The sequence below is a fragment of the Melopsittacus undulatus genome, unplaced genomic scaffold (genome assembly GCF_012275295.1).
Source record: "Melopsittacus undulatus isolate bMelUnd1 unplaced genomic scaffold, bMelUnd1.mat.Z mat_scaffold_330_arrow_ctg1, whole genome shotgun sequence".
Lineage (NCBI taxonomy): Eukaryota > Metazoa > Chordata > Aves > Psittaciformes > Psittaculidae > Melopsittacus > Melopsittacus undulatus.
Window position 1 is genome coordinate 1 of NW_022994248.1, and position 17,600 is coordinate 17,600.

General features: G+C 43.8%; 1 protein-coding gene across 1 annotated transcript in view; it reads left to right on the forward strand.

The window, feature by feature from the left end:
• Positions 1-147: 147 nt before the first annotated feature.
• LOC117438448 (TBC1 domain family member 8-like) overlaps positions 148-17,600 on the forward strand; it is a 48,935-nt gene continuing 31,482 nt past the window's right edge. Inside the window, 3 exon segments of the mRNA XM_034073963.1 lie at positions 148-178; positions 181-273; positions 14,118-14,228. Of these exon segments, the coding sequence (XP_033929854.1) occupies positions 148-178; positions 181-273; positions 14,118-14,228 (235 nt within the window).

Here is a 17,600-nt window from a genome sequence, read left to right on the forward strand (position 1 = left end):
TCCGCGCGCCGCGCAGCCCGCGGGGGGCGATGTGACCCGGGAGGGCCGGGCGCGGTGGCAACGGTGAGGGGTGGGGGGCAAGGCGGGGCGGCGGGCTCGCTGGGGGGGGGACACAGAGAGTGCGACAGCGCTCCGGACCGGGGAAAGATGTGGCTGAAGCCCGAGGAGGTGCTGCTGAAGAAGCCCTCAAGCTGTGGGTCACGCAGAAGAGCAGCGGCTACTTCATCCTGCAGCGGCGTCGGGGCCACGAGAGCGGTGGCGGCCGCTTCACAGGTACCTGGTGGCGCGGGGGTCTGCGGAGCGCCGGGCCGGGCGGCGGATCCCCCCCTGCCTCCGCTCTGCCCCACGGCAACTTGGCCGCGACGGGGGGACCCGTCGGTGGGGCGGGCTGCGGGAGGCGGGAGCGGCCTCTTTGTTCGGACCGCGGCGGAGACCCCGGGCTGGCCGGCTCTGCTCGGGGGACAGTGCGGGGAGGGCGAGGGGCAGCGTGGATCTCACCGCTTCGCGGAGCCTGCCGCCGGCCGGGCGTGAGAGCGGCCCCCCTTCCCCCGAGTTGCCTCGGGAGCAGCTTCGTGCTTCTGTAGCCTCCAGCACCGCGAAAGCCACTTCTATTTTTACTTCCCCTCTCGCCTCCCTCCGGGTGGCTTTCTTAAGTACGACGGGGGCGAGCTCGGGGCCCGGCGCCCGCTGGGGAGAGCTGCCGAGGGAGCGGGTCGGCCCCGCTCCCTGCGGAGCTGGCTGCGGAAACGCGAGCCAGGATCGGGACGAGGTCGCTGTGCTCGGCAGGGGGCTGCTGGGCGCACCCCAGCCGGGCTGTGCCCCCCGGGACTGGCCGCGACCTGTGCTGAGGCACGGCTTCCCCCCTATATGTTATGGGGTCGTATGTATGCGTACAGCTTTTGGCCGGTACAGGCATTACGGGGAGGAGATTGTCAGTTTAGCGTTGTGGAAAAGTGGATTCCGACTTATTTTTGCATTTATCCTACTCTGGCGTTGATGTTGTAGAGTAACCGAGTAAGGAACCTGGGCCAGACTTTTGATTCAAAGACATCAGTATCTGAATGCAAACAGAGAATACTTTGAAGAATTAATGCAGTTTAACAGTGTAATTCTTACTTAAAAGCAGACGAAGTTGTTTTGCACCTTTTAAAAATCAGGATTTTAATAGTGGCTCATATATTTGAAGGGATGGTTGGTTATTTTCAAAGGGAGTATTTGCTTTATTAAAACCTTTTGCTCCCGAATCATTGACCCTTGCCACTTGATAATACTGCTGTCTGCTTTAGCTTCTCCTAGATGCGGAGTCATAAGGAGCACAGAACTTAATTGTGGCGTGGTTGATCCCTGTTGTCACTGTGTTACTGTTGAAACGCCAGCCCTGGTATAGTTAATGGAAGTTTTGCCAGCAGTTAAGTGTTTATGCTCATATTTTCTCCTGCTGCCCGTGTGGAAGTCATAAGCCAGTCTTTTGATTGTAAGGACGATGTGGATTAATTTTCAGAGTTAAAAATAGATGTTTACAGCTGCTTGGTTTAGGTCCAGGGCAATCATGAGGTTCAGATCCACAAAACGTTAACTCCTCGAGCCTGAGCTTTCTGCGGCAGAAATCTGCAAGCCTAACCCAAACAAACTGCTTTTCTCTCTGGTTAAGTTGCAGGTGAATCATTTTGCTGAATCTACAGTGCACGGGCTTGCACAAATCTCTCTTGGCTGGCAAAGGGAAGGTGCTCCTGTCTGCGGCAGTGTTTTCAAAGGGAACTGTGAATTCTGACAGTCTCATAAAACGTTTGGAAATGTTTGCATTTAAAAGAGCTTAGAAATTAGAGTCCTGTACCCAAAAAGCAAGTGTGGGGGAGTACAGAGCATGTCTGGAGTTAGATAGATAGCTTTTTTTTCCTCCTCCCTCGGTTTTTACTTGGGATAAGTGAAATGGAGACCTGCACTGAGAAGCAGTCGGGCTTTGCTGGTGACTGTTTGCTTTCAGTGCAAAGCTGACCTTCTCATTTTTGCTTTACATGGCTATAGAGACACTTTTACTACTACCTGCCCTTTCCAAACAGACAGATACAAAGGGCAGTTAAGCACTACCATATTTCAGATATGGTCTGCCAAGCTGTAGAGACATACATTAGAAGATTTTGTTTTACTGTGGAAGCAAAGCTTAAGTGAAACATCTCCTATCTCTCTTCCCCTTAGTAACTTGAACCCTGGCCATTGCAGTTATGTTTGATGGAAAGGTAGAAGATTCAAAGATGTGAAGATCCTATACATGAAAGCAGATGCCATGGTAAAAGAGAATCTCATAGCTCCTCCAATGAGGAGGAAGAGGCTGCATATCCTCAGACTGTGTCAGACCAGTGTGGGATTGGCAGAACAAAGCCCCCAGGAGACCAGGTTTCATAAGTAGAGTGTAGATGGGGCAAGGGACCACCCGTGACGTGACTGGATTTAAACAGAGTGGATGGGTGCTATGCTTGAGCTGCCCCCCTGTGTCTTCCTACAACACGTCCTCATGTAGGTTCAGTGCAAATGTTTTATGGCCCTATTCTCATATTTGCATGCCTTTTTTTCTTCTTGGATGCTTCTCTCTCCTTGCCAGGGCGTTTTGTCCATTATGTAAGAGTAAGTTAGCACAGCTGGAGGGTATATTTTATGTGGATTTAATTGCTGAAGGATGGGCTACAGAAGATCCCTCACACAAAAGCTCTTTCTGTATCTGTTTCTTTGAGTGCTGTGTTTCAGTTGGACTTTGAGCAGATGTTTGTAAGAAAGAGGCTATATTTACTACTGTTATTTAATTTGCCTCCTAGGGCAGTGACTGAATACAGGCTGGGCTTGCAAGCAGTGGGTACAAAAAAATGATGGAGGCTGTGTTTAACTCCTCATTACCTGACCAGTGTCATCCCAGTTTCTGTCTTCCTGAGGGACATGCTTTTCAAGTAAATGTTTAGCTTAGCACTTTACCTGGATCTCTACTTGAGGGCTCTTTTGGGTCAGACTTAGGAAGGAAATGGATATTATTTTTAGAAATACTTTATAGAAACTGATTTTTTTTATTAATTTTAAAACTAATTTTAATTTACAGATTTTAAAAAAAGTTTAGCCCAGCAATTTCTGTTGATTCTGGTCCGAGGGGTTTGGTTTTTTTCCCCATAATTGGAGACCTCTTTATCCCACTAAAAGGCTTGTAATGTAGGCATGATTAACAGGTTGAAGTTGGTTAGATTTGGTACTTGCAGGTATCTTTAGTTCTGAGGTTGTGTATTAATGATAAGCTTGAGATGCTGTCACAGTAGTAAAAAATGCAGTCAAATTCCTTATGGTAGAATACTGCACGATGATTTAGTCTGTATGTGAATCAATACGTTCATTTTTATGAGGGGATGTTGAAAGCCTCATTCACCTTCCTGTTTGATTAGATTAGTTTTGTGCATTTTGACAGCAAAACCACTTGTTCTGGGAGGTGTTAGGAATGATTTCATCACAAGCACTGGACTGAGAGTGGTTTTCCACTCTTCTCAAGCAGCTGGCTTTGCAGTTGCTGTTTACACAGTACTTCACATCGCACACTCTTAGTACATAAAAACCCACTTAAGATTCTTCTAAATACTTGTAAATTTACCCTTTATAAAATAAGGTGAAATAAAACTTTAAAATGAACTCTTGTTTTAAGCGGCTTTTTGTCTTCATTTTTTTCTGAGATACTGTGCTGCTTTAAGTGCTTGCCTGAAGTAGATCAATAAAAATTGTCTTGCTCCTGTTTTACTTGTGTTTTTAATTTAGTTGTGTTATTTCCATTGCTATTTTCCCAGCCTTCATTTTCAGCTGGATGAAAGGGCACTTTCTAAGCAGGATGAAGGTCTTACATCATTTCCAACTTGCAGAGGATGAACATTTTGAAAAGAAATTGATTTCTCCTTCATCTCATATAACCTTTATGGTTCACAACTTTAATACACTGGCAAAAAGAAGCATCTTCTGTATATGGATCTGACCTTTATTATTCCTTTAATAAAAATAAATGTGCTTATGTGTGATAAATACACTTCCTTGAGCTATATGCCAGCAATTGGAATAACTCCCATCTCAGGATTTTATTTCTTCTAAGTAAAATTCTTGCAGGGTGGTAGCTTTTGGACTGATCTGTAGAGTACCTCTTGGTTGTGCATGGAGATGTGACTAGTTACATGATAAAAGTTCTCATCCTTATTTTCCCTTGTCTTGGATTTTATTTTTTAATGCATACTGTAAAAAGGCTATTGACAATGGCTTTTTCTGGAAATTAAAAAAGCAAAAGATCTTTTGCTACTCTTTCATACTCTGGAGTCCAAGCAGTACTGTAATCATCATAAATACATCAGCTTTTAGTAGCCCTGTACATCTCCAAAAGTCTGGGTAAATGATTTCATAATAGAGTGTATTTCAGTGAGAGGCAGTGAAGGGACCACAGAGGTTTGGGGGTTCCTGTGACTTAAACAGGGGATCCATCTACCTTGCTGCTGTTCATTACACTGTAACAAGGGAGTGTCAAATACACCCTGAAGACCTTGATGTTTTTGTAGAGAATGAAATGGATATCCTCATAAACTTCTTTACATTTGGGAGGGGTGAAAGGCAAAATGCATATTATATTCATAGGATCATATTAAACGATCTGTTCCAATACCATCTTCAAAACAGCTTGCCTTTTTGTCCAAGATACCAAGGAGATGCTAATAGGTAAAGGCTCAATCTGAGCTCTGATTAAGAAGAATAAAGGGGGGGGGGGGGGAAGAAGTGCTTTTATTTTAATGCAGTGGATTGTGGAGAGGAAGATGCCACAGTAATGATGCTAATAAAGGATATTGTTCATGCTCACTGTCTGCATTCATGGTTTTGTTTTCTTAAGGAAGAGCTCTCTGAAGGCTTGCACAAGGAGAGGGGGAAATCCAAATACTTTACTGAAAGCTTGGAATCTTGTCAAAATGTTATCTAGCCTTGCCCAGAACTGGAATTCAGATCAGCAGGGTTTTTTCTCCTTTTATTTTTTATCTCCTTATTTTACTGTAACATTTTTTAAGGAGAGTGCATGCATATAAGCTCTTCCCCAAGAGGGTGGCTTCTCCATTACAGCGTATTTCCAAGAGGCATGAGTGGGAAGGAGGGATAGGGCAGGAGGTCCAGGCTCCTGCCTTCAAAGCCAGGCACCCCAGTTCCTGCCTTCTGAACTGTGTGTGCTGCTCTGGCTCCCTCTGTTTGCCTCTCTGGGGTGGGTTTCCTGCTCCTAAGGAGCAGCCATGCTGAGATGGATAAAGCAAAACCACAGATGCTTGTGTTGAAATGCTAACATTGGGTTAAATCCTTGTATTAAAGAGGAGGATGTACCTCTGTATGGAGAGATGGGGCTCAGAGGGTGACCGCCAGCCTGTGCAACACTGATTAAGTGAACAGCTATAATGGCTTTTTATTTTCATGTTCTGAAGGCCAGATGGCACAGAAAAAGGCAGGAAAATCACAGAATGCTTCGGGTTGGAAGGGACTTCCAAAGCTCATCCAGTTCCAACCCCCCTGCTGTGGGCAGGGACACCTTCCACTAGACCAGGTTGCTCAAAGCCCCGTCCAACCTGGCCTTGAACACTGCCAGGGATGGGGCAGCCACAGATTCTCTGGGCATCCTGTGCCAGTGCCTCATCACCCTCATAGGGAAAATGTCTTCTTTATAAAATCATTGAGTATGTCTGTGGTGGCACAGTTCAATACTGGATTGGTCTCCTCAGTGTTATTGCATCACCCACTAAAAATTAGAGACTTTTTGTGTATTGCCCCAGGCAGTGCCCTGTGTCTGGGTAGTTTACAGGGCTGCAGCAGCAGCTACTGTCCCAGCTTCTCCTCCATTGTCAGGTGGAAAATAGTTTCAGGTATTTTCACTTGTAACGTGAGAATTGAAGCATTTGGCTGTGCAGCCTTTGGGGCTATAAAAATAGGCTTGGCCTGACCTGGACTGAAGGCAGAGGACTAAGATAAGCAGCTGTGAGAGCCTTGCAGTGGCAGCATGCCCGCATGGGGAAATGGCCCATAGGGAAGCAGGGCAAGGAGAAGTTGCTGGTCCCCAAGGCCGCGGGGCAGTTTCTAGCATCTCAGGAGAGCAGGGACATGGTTCTGCTCACTTCTCTTTCCTTGGTGTGGTCTTTTGTTTCCCATGCAGTGGTCTAATAAAGGAACAGGTTCTCATCATCACACTCAAGGATGCAGGAGTCATGAGGACTATAGGACACTGATGTCCACAGTGAAATGCCCCAGATCCTCTCACTTCGTTATGCCTAGTCTCTCTGGAGCACTGGAACCAGTTTACTTAGTGGCAGTGTTTGGTCTGCCAAAACCCATATTGGAAGTAAGGTAAGGGCCTGAATATTGGTATTTACCCAGGTGAATAAATGCTTGGAGCATTAAGTCTTTATGTTGAAATCTAATGTTGTCTGTGGTTATCTTCAAGTAGGATGAGCCCTTATCATCACAAAGGAAACACAGCCTTTCTATAGCCCTTGGAGGAGTCCTCCATCCTTTTTTGCTATGTACTTGCACACATAAGTTCTACAGGGTTAATCTTTGTGGGGAAGCCTAATAAGAAATAATTTCTCATGGGTGCTGTGTTGTATCAAATCCTGTCTATATAGTTTTGCAAAACTCAGTGAAGACAGTGTGGCTGGTGTAAAGCTGCTGTTATTAGTGACCTTGCATAACTGACGGTGGTTTTATGCAGCAAACCCATGGATTTTAGGGTGGCCCAGGTGAAAATAGTGACTTGTTAAACATCTGAGTTTTGAACTCTTAGAGAAACCAAATCAAATAAGGATTGAATGAAAGAGCTAGAGGTGTACCCAAACATTCATGCTGGTGGCTGCTGCTGGCCAGCAGTAACTTCATGACTACTGTCCTGGGCCATATCCTACCTTGGTGCTGCTCAAAAGCCTCCACCCCAGCCTGTAATGCCCAGTGCCCGTGGGATGAGTGGTGCTGTCTGACAGGGCTGTAAGAGGTGAGGGTGAAGCCAGTGATAATCCTCAGTGCATCTCAGCTCTGGGTCTTGCCTTGCGCCAGCCATGGGGTTGTGGTCACCAGTTATGGCTCCTGGTGGAAGCCAGGTTCATAACCGCTCCATCCCTTTTTCAGCAAGGATGTTGGTCCTATGGAGAGCTCCTGAGATGCGTTGCATAGACAGGTGAGCAACCCCTGCTATTTGGTGCCATCCGGGAATGCCTTTTTGCAGGCTGAGCTTATCCTGGTTGGTATGAAAACTGCCTTTCTGCTCCAGCTGGAGCACAGGGATAGTGGGGGCCAGGGAATGGGTACATCCACGTGTCCTGCTGCCTGGTGGTGGCTGCTCTTCAGACAGTTTGTTAGCCTCCTGTAGCGTGGCTAATTGCTGTGCACCATGGCTGTTGTGATACTGATTGTTTGCAATCATTGTGAGTTGGAGGGAACTATGTGAAGACGTGTAATTAGGATTCAGGATATGGAGTTGTTCTCTGCTTCAAAGAGCCGAGATTAATTCTGCTTTATTGAAGCTGTCAGTTCTATTTCACTGTCCTAAAAAAAAACCCACCAAAACTTCAACTTTATTTTTGTGATCATCTGAATTGTTTGATTTGCTCTTTTCTCCCAATTATCATGCCTGAGCAGCTTAGTGTGCCTCTTGCAGCTATTTACTCTCCTTGCAAAACTGCATCACCTGGGAAGCAACCTGTACTGTTAAAAAACACTTCCCAGCTTTCTGCTTCTGAGTGAAGTATTGGTTTTGTCATAGTCCTGCTTCTGCATCCGGGGCTGGTTTTAATTTCAGCCCCCAGCTTTCTGATGGAGGGGCAGAGATAGCAAGCAGCAGTGAAGAGCAGCAGTGAGCTCCTGAGGATGAATGCTGGAGAGGGACTTTTTACAAGGGCATGTAGTGACAGGATAAGGGGGAATGGCTTTAAACTGACAGAAGGAGATTGAGATTAGGTATCAGGAAGAAATTCTTCCGCTATGAGCTTGATGAGTCCCAGGCACAGGTTTTCCGGAGAACCTGTGGCTGCCCCATCCCTGGCAGTGTTCAAGGCCAGGTTGGATGGGGCTTGGAGCAACCTGGTCTAGTGGAAGGTGTTCCTGCCCATGGAAGTGGAACTGGATGAGCTTTGGAAGTCCCTTCCAACCCGAACCATTCTGTGATTCTATGAATTCAGAGGCATGCTTTACACTTCATGGCTTTGCACTGAGGTGAGAGCCTGACAGGATACTGAGCTGTGGCTGTAATCATTAATCCTTCAATTTGGTGGTTTTGTCTTACACAAATAACCTAGTCTGAAAAAAAAAAGGTAGGAGTATTTAAAACAAACTTTTGGCACGATATGGATGATCACAGCCACCAACTGTTCCTCTGCAGGCCTTTGTAGAGCAGGAGTCACTACAGGCCCTAGGGACTTCTCCGTGCCCACTTCCCTGACTTGGAAGTGCTGGGTGCCTGCAGCTGAGAGCAGCCTCTGCTTTGGAGGAGCCGAGCATCTTGGCACACTGGTTTGGGTCTAGGTACTGTGGTGGTCCTCTGCCTGTTTTCCCAGAAGAGCTCTATTGGCAGATATTCTCAAGGCAGGCTTTGTGGCACATCTGTCCAGATGTGCTGCTCTGAGGTGAAGTGGAAACCTCAAGTCTCTTCTTTACTCCAAGTAGACCAAGGAGAAGTGGAAGGACAGTTTCCTCTCTGCTTCAAACTTCTGCAGCAGTCAGTTTGCTTGTACAGTGGCTAAAGCTGTTCCCCAGGGTACAGGAGACACAGGTGTGACCCCTTTGGTTTTGGGAGAGGGGATGTAAGCACTTGGTTTAGGAGGTTCAGGGCTGTGGCACATGGGTGGGAAGAGATGCTTCCAGGTGCACACCTCTTCTGCTGCTCCCCAGGTTTTAAACATGTCATCAGAATTCTTCCTGTCTAATTGTAGAAGCCACAATCACTGATTGTGATATCTTATTTAAAAACAAAGTAAAACTATAAGGGTAACATTTAATAATAATAGTAATTAAAAAATTAATATCAGCTTTGTCTTTTTGCCTTTTTCTTTTTTGAGGGTTTTATTAAATAATTGGTCCTGAGCTCTTAAGTGATCAATCCAAGTCCCTGTGCCTTACAGCATGGCTTAACTGCTGAAGTGACCACCCCATTTATGGGAAGGCATTTGAGTAGTTCTGAGAAATTTCCCTTTAAGGTCTTTAAAATATGGTGGAGGTAAGCAGAAATCATTTTGCCCTATATAGATGGTGCCTTAATTCATGTGCTGTTGAGCCGGGCATAATGGTTAGTGCTTTTGACCGTTTCTTGAGTGTTGTCCTTAAGGTGGAAATATTAGATAGTTTTTGAGTTGCAGTTTTTAGTTAGAGTTCAGCTTTAATCACCCTCTGGCCAGTGTCTCAGAAAAATACTATGCTGTTAAGTAAGACTGATGCAGGAAAGGAGCCTGCATTCTTTAGTTTGAAAGATAAGGTACATTTAGGAGAAATTGGTGTTAGATTAACTTACTGTAAACATGTTTCTTTTTCTAGATTAGTTATGAACATGACACTGGATAACTTGTAATGGGACCTTTTATCTTTCTGTGAGGGTATAAAGAACCATGTCTCTGAAGGTGAGGAGTGGTGCATTTGTGATAGTTCATTTGAGAACCCAATCGTTACGAAATACCCTTGACTTATTTTTGTTTTCTGTGAAGAAAAGCTGAACAACTTAATTGTGCATGATGTGCATTGCATCCCATTTGGTTACAGGCTGACCTCTGTAAAGGGGAGGCACTCCCAACCTGTTGCAGATTTTGAAATGGTTCCTTGCTAACTTCTGTGCTTCAGTTTATTTGTGTTATTGCGTCTGTAATAAGCATGTACATTTGATAAAATTGGATTTGCAATTAGAAGTGCAACAGTCTGGTTTACTTGGAGGTATTCCAGTTTCCACTATTGAAGCCACACAGTGTGCACAAAAGTAGATATTTCGATGAAATAAAAACTACCAAGTACAGTGTGGGGTTTGTGGTGAGTTTTCCAGGTTTGTTTTATAGACTTACTTACCTCTGAAAAAGTGCAGGTAGATGTTCCCTCTACCTGAAATGCAGCTTGCAGCTAACGTGTGATCTGATTTACTGTGGAGAGGCATATAATTTCTGTAGGAGAATGTATGTTTCCACTTCTTCTGTTCTCCCCTCCTTTTTTGTCACAAGTATACGTTACACCTGACACTGGAATAGGAATTTTACCCTGGGAGTATTCTTTCTGCATGAAGAAACTTGGACTTTTTGAGGACCCTGCCGTGTTCCGCCAGGGGTCCTTAGCAGGGGGCTTTGCAAACCTACTTCTGCAGCTTTCCTTAGTGCAGTTACTGCACAGTTAACTGCTTTCCTGAAATACTTCTGCATCTTGGGAGGTCAAAAAGCGGATGAGAAGTTGGTGGAGTGGCTTGTTAAAGGGAAAGAGGCACTTAGGTTTAAGTGCTTCCCAAAAATCTTGACCCATATATAGTCAAAAGATAAACAATGGGAATTCTGGGAGGGAAACCAGTGTAGCAGCTCTTCTCTTTCCCCTGCTTCTGCTTCTGTTTCCTTTTAATTTTTGACTGTCCTGTAGTATAAATGGTTTCAGTGTTGCCTGTGATATGAAAGAGGTCTGCTGCATCCTACTGAGAGCATGCTAATGGATCAGTGTCTGAGCCAGGGATCCTGTCTATAATTTATATGTACCTGAGAGTCAGAGACCCTTTTATTTTATAAACAGACCTTATTGTATAAGAGCCCCTTCAGTGGAACAAGGTCTTATTATTAGGAAGGTGCTTGCTCACAAGCTAGGTGTGTTTCAAAGTGGGTTTCAAAATCAGTGTACTGTGTAAAGTTTTCTTTTGTGTGTTCAGGGACTTAAGTTGTTTGTTTCTCCATGCTTCAGTGAGAAGCCTAACACAGGTATTGTGATTCAGAAGTTACTCCAAAGGAGCCAGCTCACACTGGAAAAATTCTGCCTCTAGTTTGAGTAATTTTCATGCTACTACATTTTCAACTAAATCATCATGTTAGGCTTGGGTGTATTTATTAGTGATTAATCCTTTTCATGCTCCTGCAAATGCACTCTTAGTAATTCCCTTTTTCCTCCCCCTCTGCCTCTGTCAGTCTCTCCTTTATGTTTCAGCACTTAAGCATCAACTTCATGTGCAGCTGAACCACTGCAGAAGGGCAGGTGCTATATCACAGACATGGGCTCCTGCCAAAAAAGGTTAGTGCTCTGTGTTTGGCAGCAGAAAATGAAGATGATGATCAGGGGGACTGCTGCACAGCCTGCAGTGATGGCTGGTGGCCTTGTCTGGGGGGTAGGATGAGACCCAGACATGGAGACAGGACTCATGCTTGGTGCTTACTTGACTTCAATAGCACTTGCTTTCATGTTCCCCTGCTCTCCTTATGTGCCTTCTGGAGCAACCCCACTGCAAACCCTTCTGGCAGAGGTGGGATAGGACAGGATGTCAACCACAGCATTGGCTTAGAGTGGTATAGGTGTGGGGTTGCTGTGCCCTAGTGAAGCCCTCATAGTGGGACCAGGCCACTTGGGCTTTACTCTGGCAGGTATCCCAGTGACCTTGCTCTTTCTTCTCTTTGATTCTTAGTTCCGGCTCCTCTTTGTCATCCTTAGTTAATATGTTAGCTATGGGTAGTTTAGATAAGGGAGGTGATTTTTTTTCTTTGCAAGAAGGAAACTTTTAATGGTTGATAAGCAAAATAGAAATTGTAAGCAGAAGTAACCAGTGAGAAGAGGAATTGGCCTTTCTGGTCAGTTATTCAGGAACAGAAAAAGGAATTAATTTTGCACAGGCTAAGAAATATAACCAAAATTTTGCAGCTACTTTAATGTTATTATTTTTTTTATGATTTCTGATGGGAAAAAAAAGTATTTCACAAATGATTGAGCTTTCTCTTGGGATTTGAGTAGCACTTACTGTTAGTTGACTTTTTCCATGACTTTAATGCAATGAAAACAAAATCTTTTTCCTAGATTTATCATCAGGGGAAAACATGCCCAGCACGTCACAAGTTTCTTCTTCTTTTGCTTTCTTGTAATGTCTCAAGTATTTTGAAATTTGAAAGTTAAACCCTGTTTTCGTTCTCTGCATCATTTGATGGTATCTTATGGGCTTTAATCCAGCTTTTTTGAAGAACATGTGCTGAAGTTGGTGCTGTGTTTTCTGTGAACACAGATAATTTGCTATCTTTTGTACTTGGATGATTTTTGTTGTCCTTTTCTTGCAGTTACAGGATCGTGCTTAGTGTTTTTTGATACTGTATGTTTCCAAATTCAGGTCTCTGTTTTAAATAGATGTGTATAGTATCTGCATATATTTATAGCTGAGAAGCAAACTGGTGCTGAATATTATCTCACGTACAGTTTTCAAACATGTTGTGTCCAACTTCTGCTTGGGTTTGAAAGCATGATCAACAGTGTGTGTGAATGCAAGGAGGAAGTACTTGGTGTAAATTTCTTTGTACTTGGAAGGTTTTTGATGCTGTTCCATGTGAGCTTCTTACACTTCCTCGGCTAGAAAATACTGATGCTTTGTTGTGCCATATTCAAATTAATTAGTGGTAGTTTGTTGTCCAAGTGAGAAGTCTTTTCAGATGAGGACTTTGTAGGTCTGTAGGTGATTGTTCCCATTAATCACTTAGGTGATGAACTGGAGAATGTAATTATAAAAATTGCAAGGCTGGTGAAACTTTTGGAGGCTGAGACTGGTTCCTTTTTCTTTGGTTAATGGCAAAGGAACAAAAATACAACAGGTTGGAGAAATTAACATGTGCAAAGGGAAAATGGACATACGCAAACATAGTAGACCTATAGCTGTCTGCCATCCCTCTCTGCAGGATGGACAATCTGCAATGACAAACGCTAAACGTAGGTGAAATATAAGGGAGTGAATATAAAAAGAGTAGGAGTTACTTTAGTATGCCAGTTATCTTGCGAATCATGGCATTTGGATAACTTTTTCATGCATAGCTTGGCTCTGCCTGCCGGCAGGGGAGACCATGAGGAGGTGGGTAGCAGGAAGGGCCAGCAACTGCAGCTGGCCTCCGAACTGGAATGTCTGTTTGGGGGCAGCAGTTGCTCCAACTCTCCAAAATGAGTTTGCCTGTATTTATCTGAAGTGCCAATTTACAGCGGTTACTGCTGAAAGCTTTCTTGGATACAGTGGTGTGTATGCAAAAAACAGGAGGAGATTTTCCACTCTTCTTATGGCTAAAACTTCACTAGGAGCAGCATCATGTCCAGTGGAGTGTTATGCTTAGGGATGAGCTGGAGAGATTCCAGCTTAAGCTCAATAAGCTGTTTGAAAAACATGATCCATAAGGAAGAGATGAGGTGATTTGGGTTTCAGGAAGAAAGAGAAATCATTTAAAGAGTGGGCAACCATGCTGACACTTTTTCAGTGTGAAGCCTTGGATGATATGCTTTAGTGTGAGGTGTCCCTGCCCATGGCAAGGGGGTTGGCACTTGATGATCTTAAGGTCCTTTCCAACCCTAACGATACTATGATTCTATGATTCTATGTCAAGCATATCAGAAATGCCTGTGGCTAATTGCTCTCTTCCAGGGAAGGATTAATTTCCAGCAAGCAAGTTTAAGATTGTGGTGGCTGACTTCTTTGTTTGGGGTAGTTTTTCTTCTGTAAGAATACTTAACGAAAAAGAGGAAGAGGCTCGCTGGGGAAGTTGTTGCATCTTGGTTGTGGGAGGTTTTGAAGAACAGGTTAGACAAACACCACTTATGGCATAGGTGTTATACTTAGCCAGCTTCAGAGCTGGAATGGTAACTTCTTAAGGTGCCCTCAGGTCTTTCCACTTCAATTCTGTGGTTATATACATATATATGAGGCAAAACCGGAAACACAAATATCTCTATATGCTTTTGATCTTCTAATTTGGTTTGCCTTTCACATTTCGAGCATCTGTAAATCACAGCACAAAATGAAGAGGGATCATTATCATTATGTTCTATATTTCAATTTTACGGCTTCAGACATGAAAAGACTTGCTGGCAGAAGAAGTGAAAGTTGGTGCTAATTCTCTTCCCTCACTCCTTCTTCTTTGCAGGTCGCCTGGTTGGTGCCCTGGATGCCGTGTTAGACTCTAACGCACGTGTTGCTCCGTTTCGAATTTTTACTCCAAGTTCCAGGCTCACAGGTTACTCTGCCATTGCATGTGGTGAGTTATTGAATGGATCAGAAGTTTACTGGGCCATAGCTATTGGTGAGTCACAGACGGAAAACCCCAAACTGATTCTGAGCATGGTCAGTGTCCTGCATGTCCAGAAGCTCAAGGTAACCCCAGCTAGTAGTGTGTGTGCGGAAAGCTATTGCCTATAGCTTGTTTTACTACCAAATTAATCTCTGGTTAAAATTCCAAATAGGAATTTATGAAAAAGTGTTAACTAGGAGCATTGAATTTCTATAGAAAGCCTGTTTAGCTGAGGGTGTTACATACTAATTTTCTCTCTTCTGCAAGTAGTGTGGGTCTGTTCATAAGCGTATCTTTTCCTACATCAGTAATAGTTCCTTACAGCAAGAAACTACTTAGTCTAGGCTTTCACCAGTCTAGGTTTTCACTTGCTTACCATGAAATGTCTTCCCGCAGTTGGTATAATGAAATATGACTGGAACATTTGGAAGATGCTACATGATTTAGGAGATAAAGTTGTCCAGGGGAAATGTCTAATTGCCTGGTCTGTTGTGCACTAATCCCTTTTGCAGTGTTTCTGCAACCTCTGAAGGTCGAGCTCCTCTTCAGGAGAGTGATAACGATGTGAATTGCAGTAACCTTGCCACAGCACAGTAAAGGACCATCTGAGTGCTCTTGTTCCATTAAACTGTTCTTGGTTGGCCAGTCTGCAGGGCTGTTCTTATCCCTTCTTTTCCAGCCTATAAAATCCTAGCACTGAAATTTACAGCAGGTTTTCCTTTGGGAATGGTTCAGAGCTGCACCAAAGGAGGTTTAGACTCGACCTTTAGGAATCATTTCTTACCAAGACGATGGTCAAAACACTGGAACAGGATGCCTAAAGAGGCAGTCAATGTCTCAAGCCTATCAGTGTTTAAGGCATTTGGACAATGCCCTTAACAATGTGCTTTTAACATTTGGTCAGGCCTTCAGTGGTCAGGCAGTTGGACTAGATGGCCATTGTACATCCTTTCTAATTGAAAATGTTCTACCCTACCCTTTCTTACATATATCAAGCCATGAATAGTTAGGTAATGTAACTGTTGACATGTTGCTGATAGTGTTTGATATGGAAGTCCTTTAAATGGAAGGGGCAATCTATATATTTGGTCCCGTTCCTCTGTACATTCTCATTCAGCATTTATTCCTTAGTTCAGCAGAGATCCCTCTGCATGTTCCCCATTAATACTGGGAATTCTTCCCTGTGCCAGATCTGTGTGAAGAAGCTTGCATAAAGTCTGTGCTATTTTTGTTGTGGCTAGGTTTTCTTTGTTTTGCAATTGCTCTGTGCAGTTGCATCTATCCCTACCTCATCCTCTTTATATTTAAACAATGCCATCTCATGGGGGAATTTAAGAGCTTTGTGTTTATGGTCATCAGAGGCTTACAGTCCTTTATGAAGTCAGGTGGCTTTCACTGGGAAAGTAAACCCAGTGTTGCGGTCATGGGCTTTTTGATCATTTGAATATATGTAAATTCCTTTCTGGGGCTGATCCTTGCCCTGTCCAGTGTCTTAATGTCCATAGGTGTTTTATATTAAAGGAACTATAAATAAAAAATTTGTCTGGTTGGAATGGTTTGGGATTTTTGTTGACATAAACTTATCAGATTTAATGTTTTCTAAAATTCTCTTTGGCTCTTCTGAATGGATGCTCAGCCCAGAGAAAATGAGATTTATATCAACAGAACGGAAAGCAGAGGGCTCTGTTTTTTCATGCTGTGTGGGTAGGATGTACATGGTTGCCATTGCCATGCAGAAATGAAGAACTGTGGCATCAGAAGTTGTTTCTGGCTGGTGCTAGCGATAGGAATTGGGGGAACAGCATCACTTGACCTTTTCTGAGAAAGCTGGAAGGATTTTCCCTGTGCAGAAGTGGCCATTGCTGCTTGCCCAGCTATGCCTGTCTGAGCAAGGTGCTTTGCTCAAACAAGATGTTAAGAGTTTTGTTACTGGGTTTGGGAAAGCAGTGAGTCAAATTAAGGTCCCTGCTGTATAATACAGCAAAGACAAGGAGCAGCTCCGGGAGCTCCTGCCAGTCCTGGTGTAACTTCATTAGGGATGATCATCATGTCATTAGGCAGTTAATTAAAATGACATTTTGTAATTGTATGTTGGCAGTCCTCTGTTCCAGGAGCTGTAGGCTTAAATGATAATATATGTGTAAGGGTCAGATCTGTGTTACAGACTTTGGCAGATCAATGAGGGCTGCTAGGAAGTCTGGCCCCTGCCCAGCATGGCTGTTTTGGCAGAGATGTTTCAATCCAGATGGTTAATCATGTTATACCAGTACAGGAGAAAAAAAAGAGGTTAACCTCAGCCTCAGTGTAGTCACTTACAGTTTTTCCTTTCAAAAGGGTTGTAGACGAAAGAGAAACCCAAGTCCAATCAAGTGAAGTAGCTTTCGGGAGAGGGAGAGCAAAGGGGTTGACAAAAGGGGGTTTAAAGAAGAGATTAAGAGGAGTGAGGCTGTGGTTAGACTGCATTTACATTTGGCACAGGCACATGAAGAAGGTGGGTAAAAAGGTGGAATAAAATGCTGTGCAGAGCATTGGCACAGGAAGAGGAATAAGGAGCCCCTGTGGGAGAAGGCCACTTGCCAGAGCCCAGGCTCGGAGCAGTGTGAACAGTGTGGATGCTGCTGTAAAAAGCTTCTTGCTCGTGGCCTGTTTCACAAGAGGCAGCCCACCAGCACTGCCATACAATAGGTACCTTTTAGGTTGCTCAGTAATAAAAATTCAATTCATTATTTGCTTTGTGCAGCCATTTTAGTATAAAATTAACATATTTCTGGTGTTCTTAACCATTGATACAGTTTGTGTACTTTACCCAAAGGACATCAAAGTGTCTTTTCTTTCATGATTTTTTGTTTGTTTGACCTTGATTAATAATATTTATGAAGTTCCATCACAAGACCTTCCTGTCAAGGAAGTTAAAGCTTGGAAAGTTTCCCTGCCAGTTGGCATTCTGCATGGAAACCAGAGCAGGGGAAAGTGGAAAATCCTTGGCTATATATATCATTTTTTTTGTTGTGAGGCAACATGTTGCATCTCTAAAAGGTTTTATTTGTACACACAGTTAAAATCTTGAGAAAATGGGTCTTCTATTTGAGATTCAGTATCATATCCATCTGTGATTTGTATGTCTCTTGTTTCTTCCACTAGCAAGGCACTAGGAAAAGCAATTTTCGTGGCATTTACTTTTTATCCTATAATGTTTAATCTCCAGTAAGATCTGGAGGGGCCAGATTGTTCTGTATGTTGCCTGTCTTGATCTGCCTCTTGTGCCATTGTATTGTGCAGTGACAGTTCAGTTTCAAGCAGAAAGAGCCAAAGCAAATAGGTGGTGACTCAAATATTACT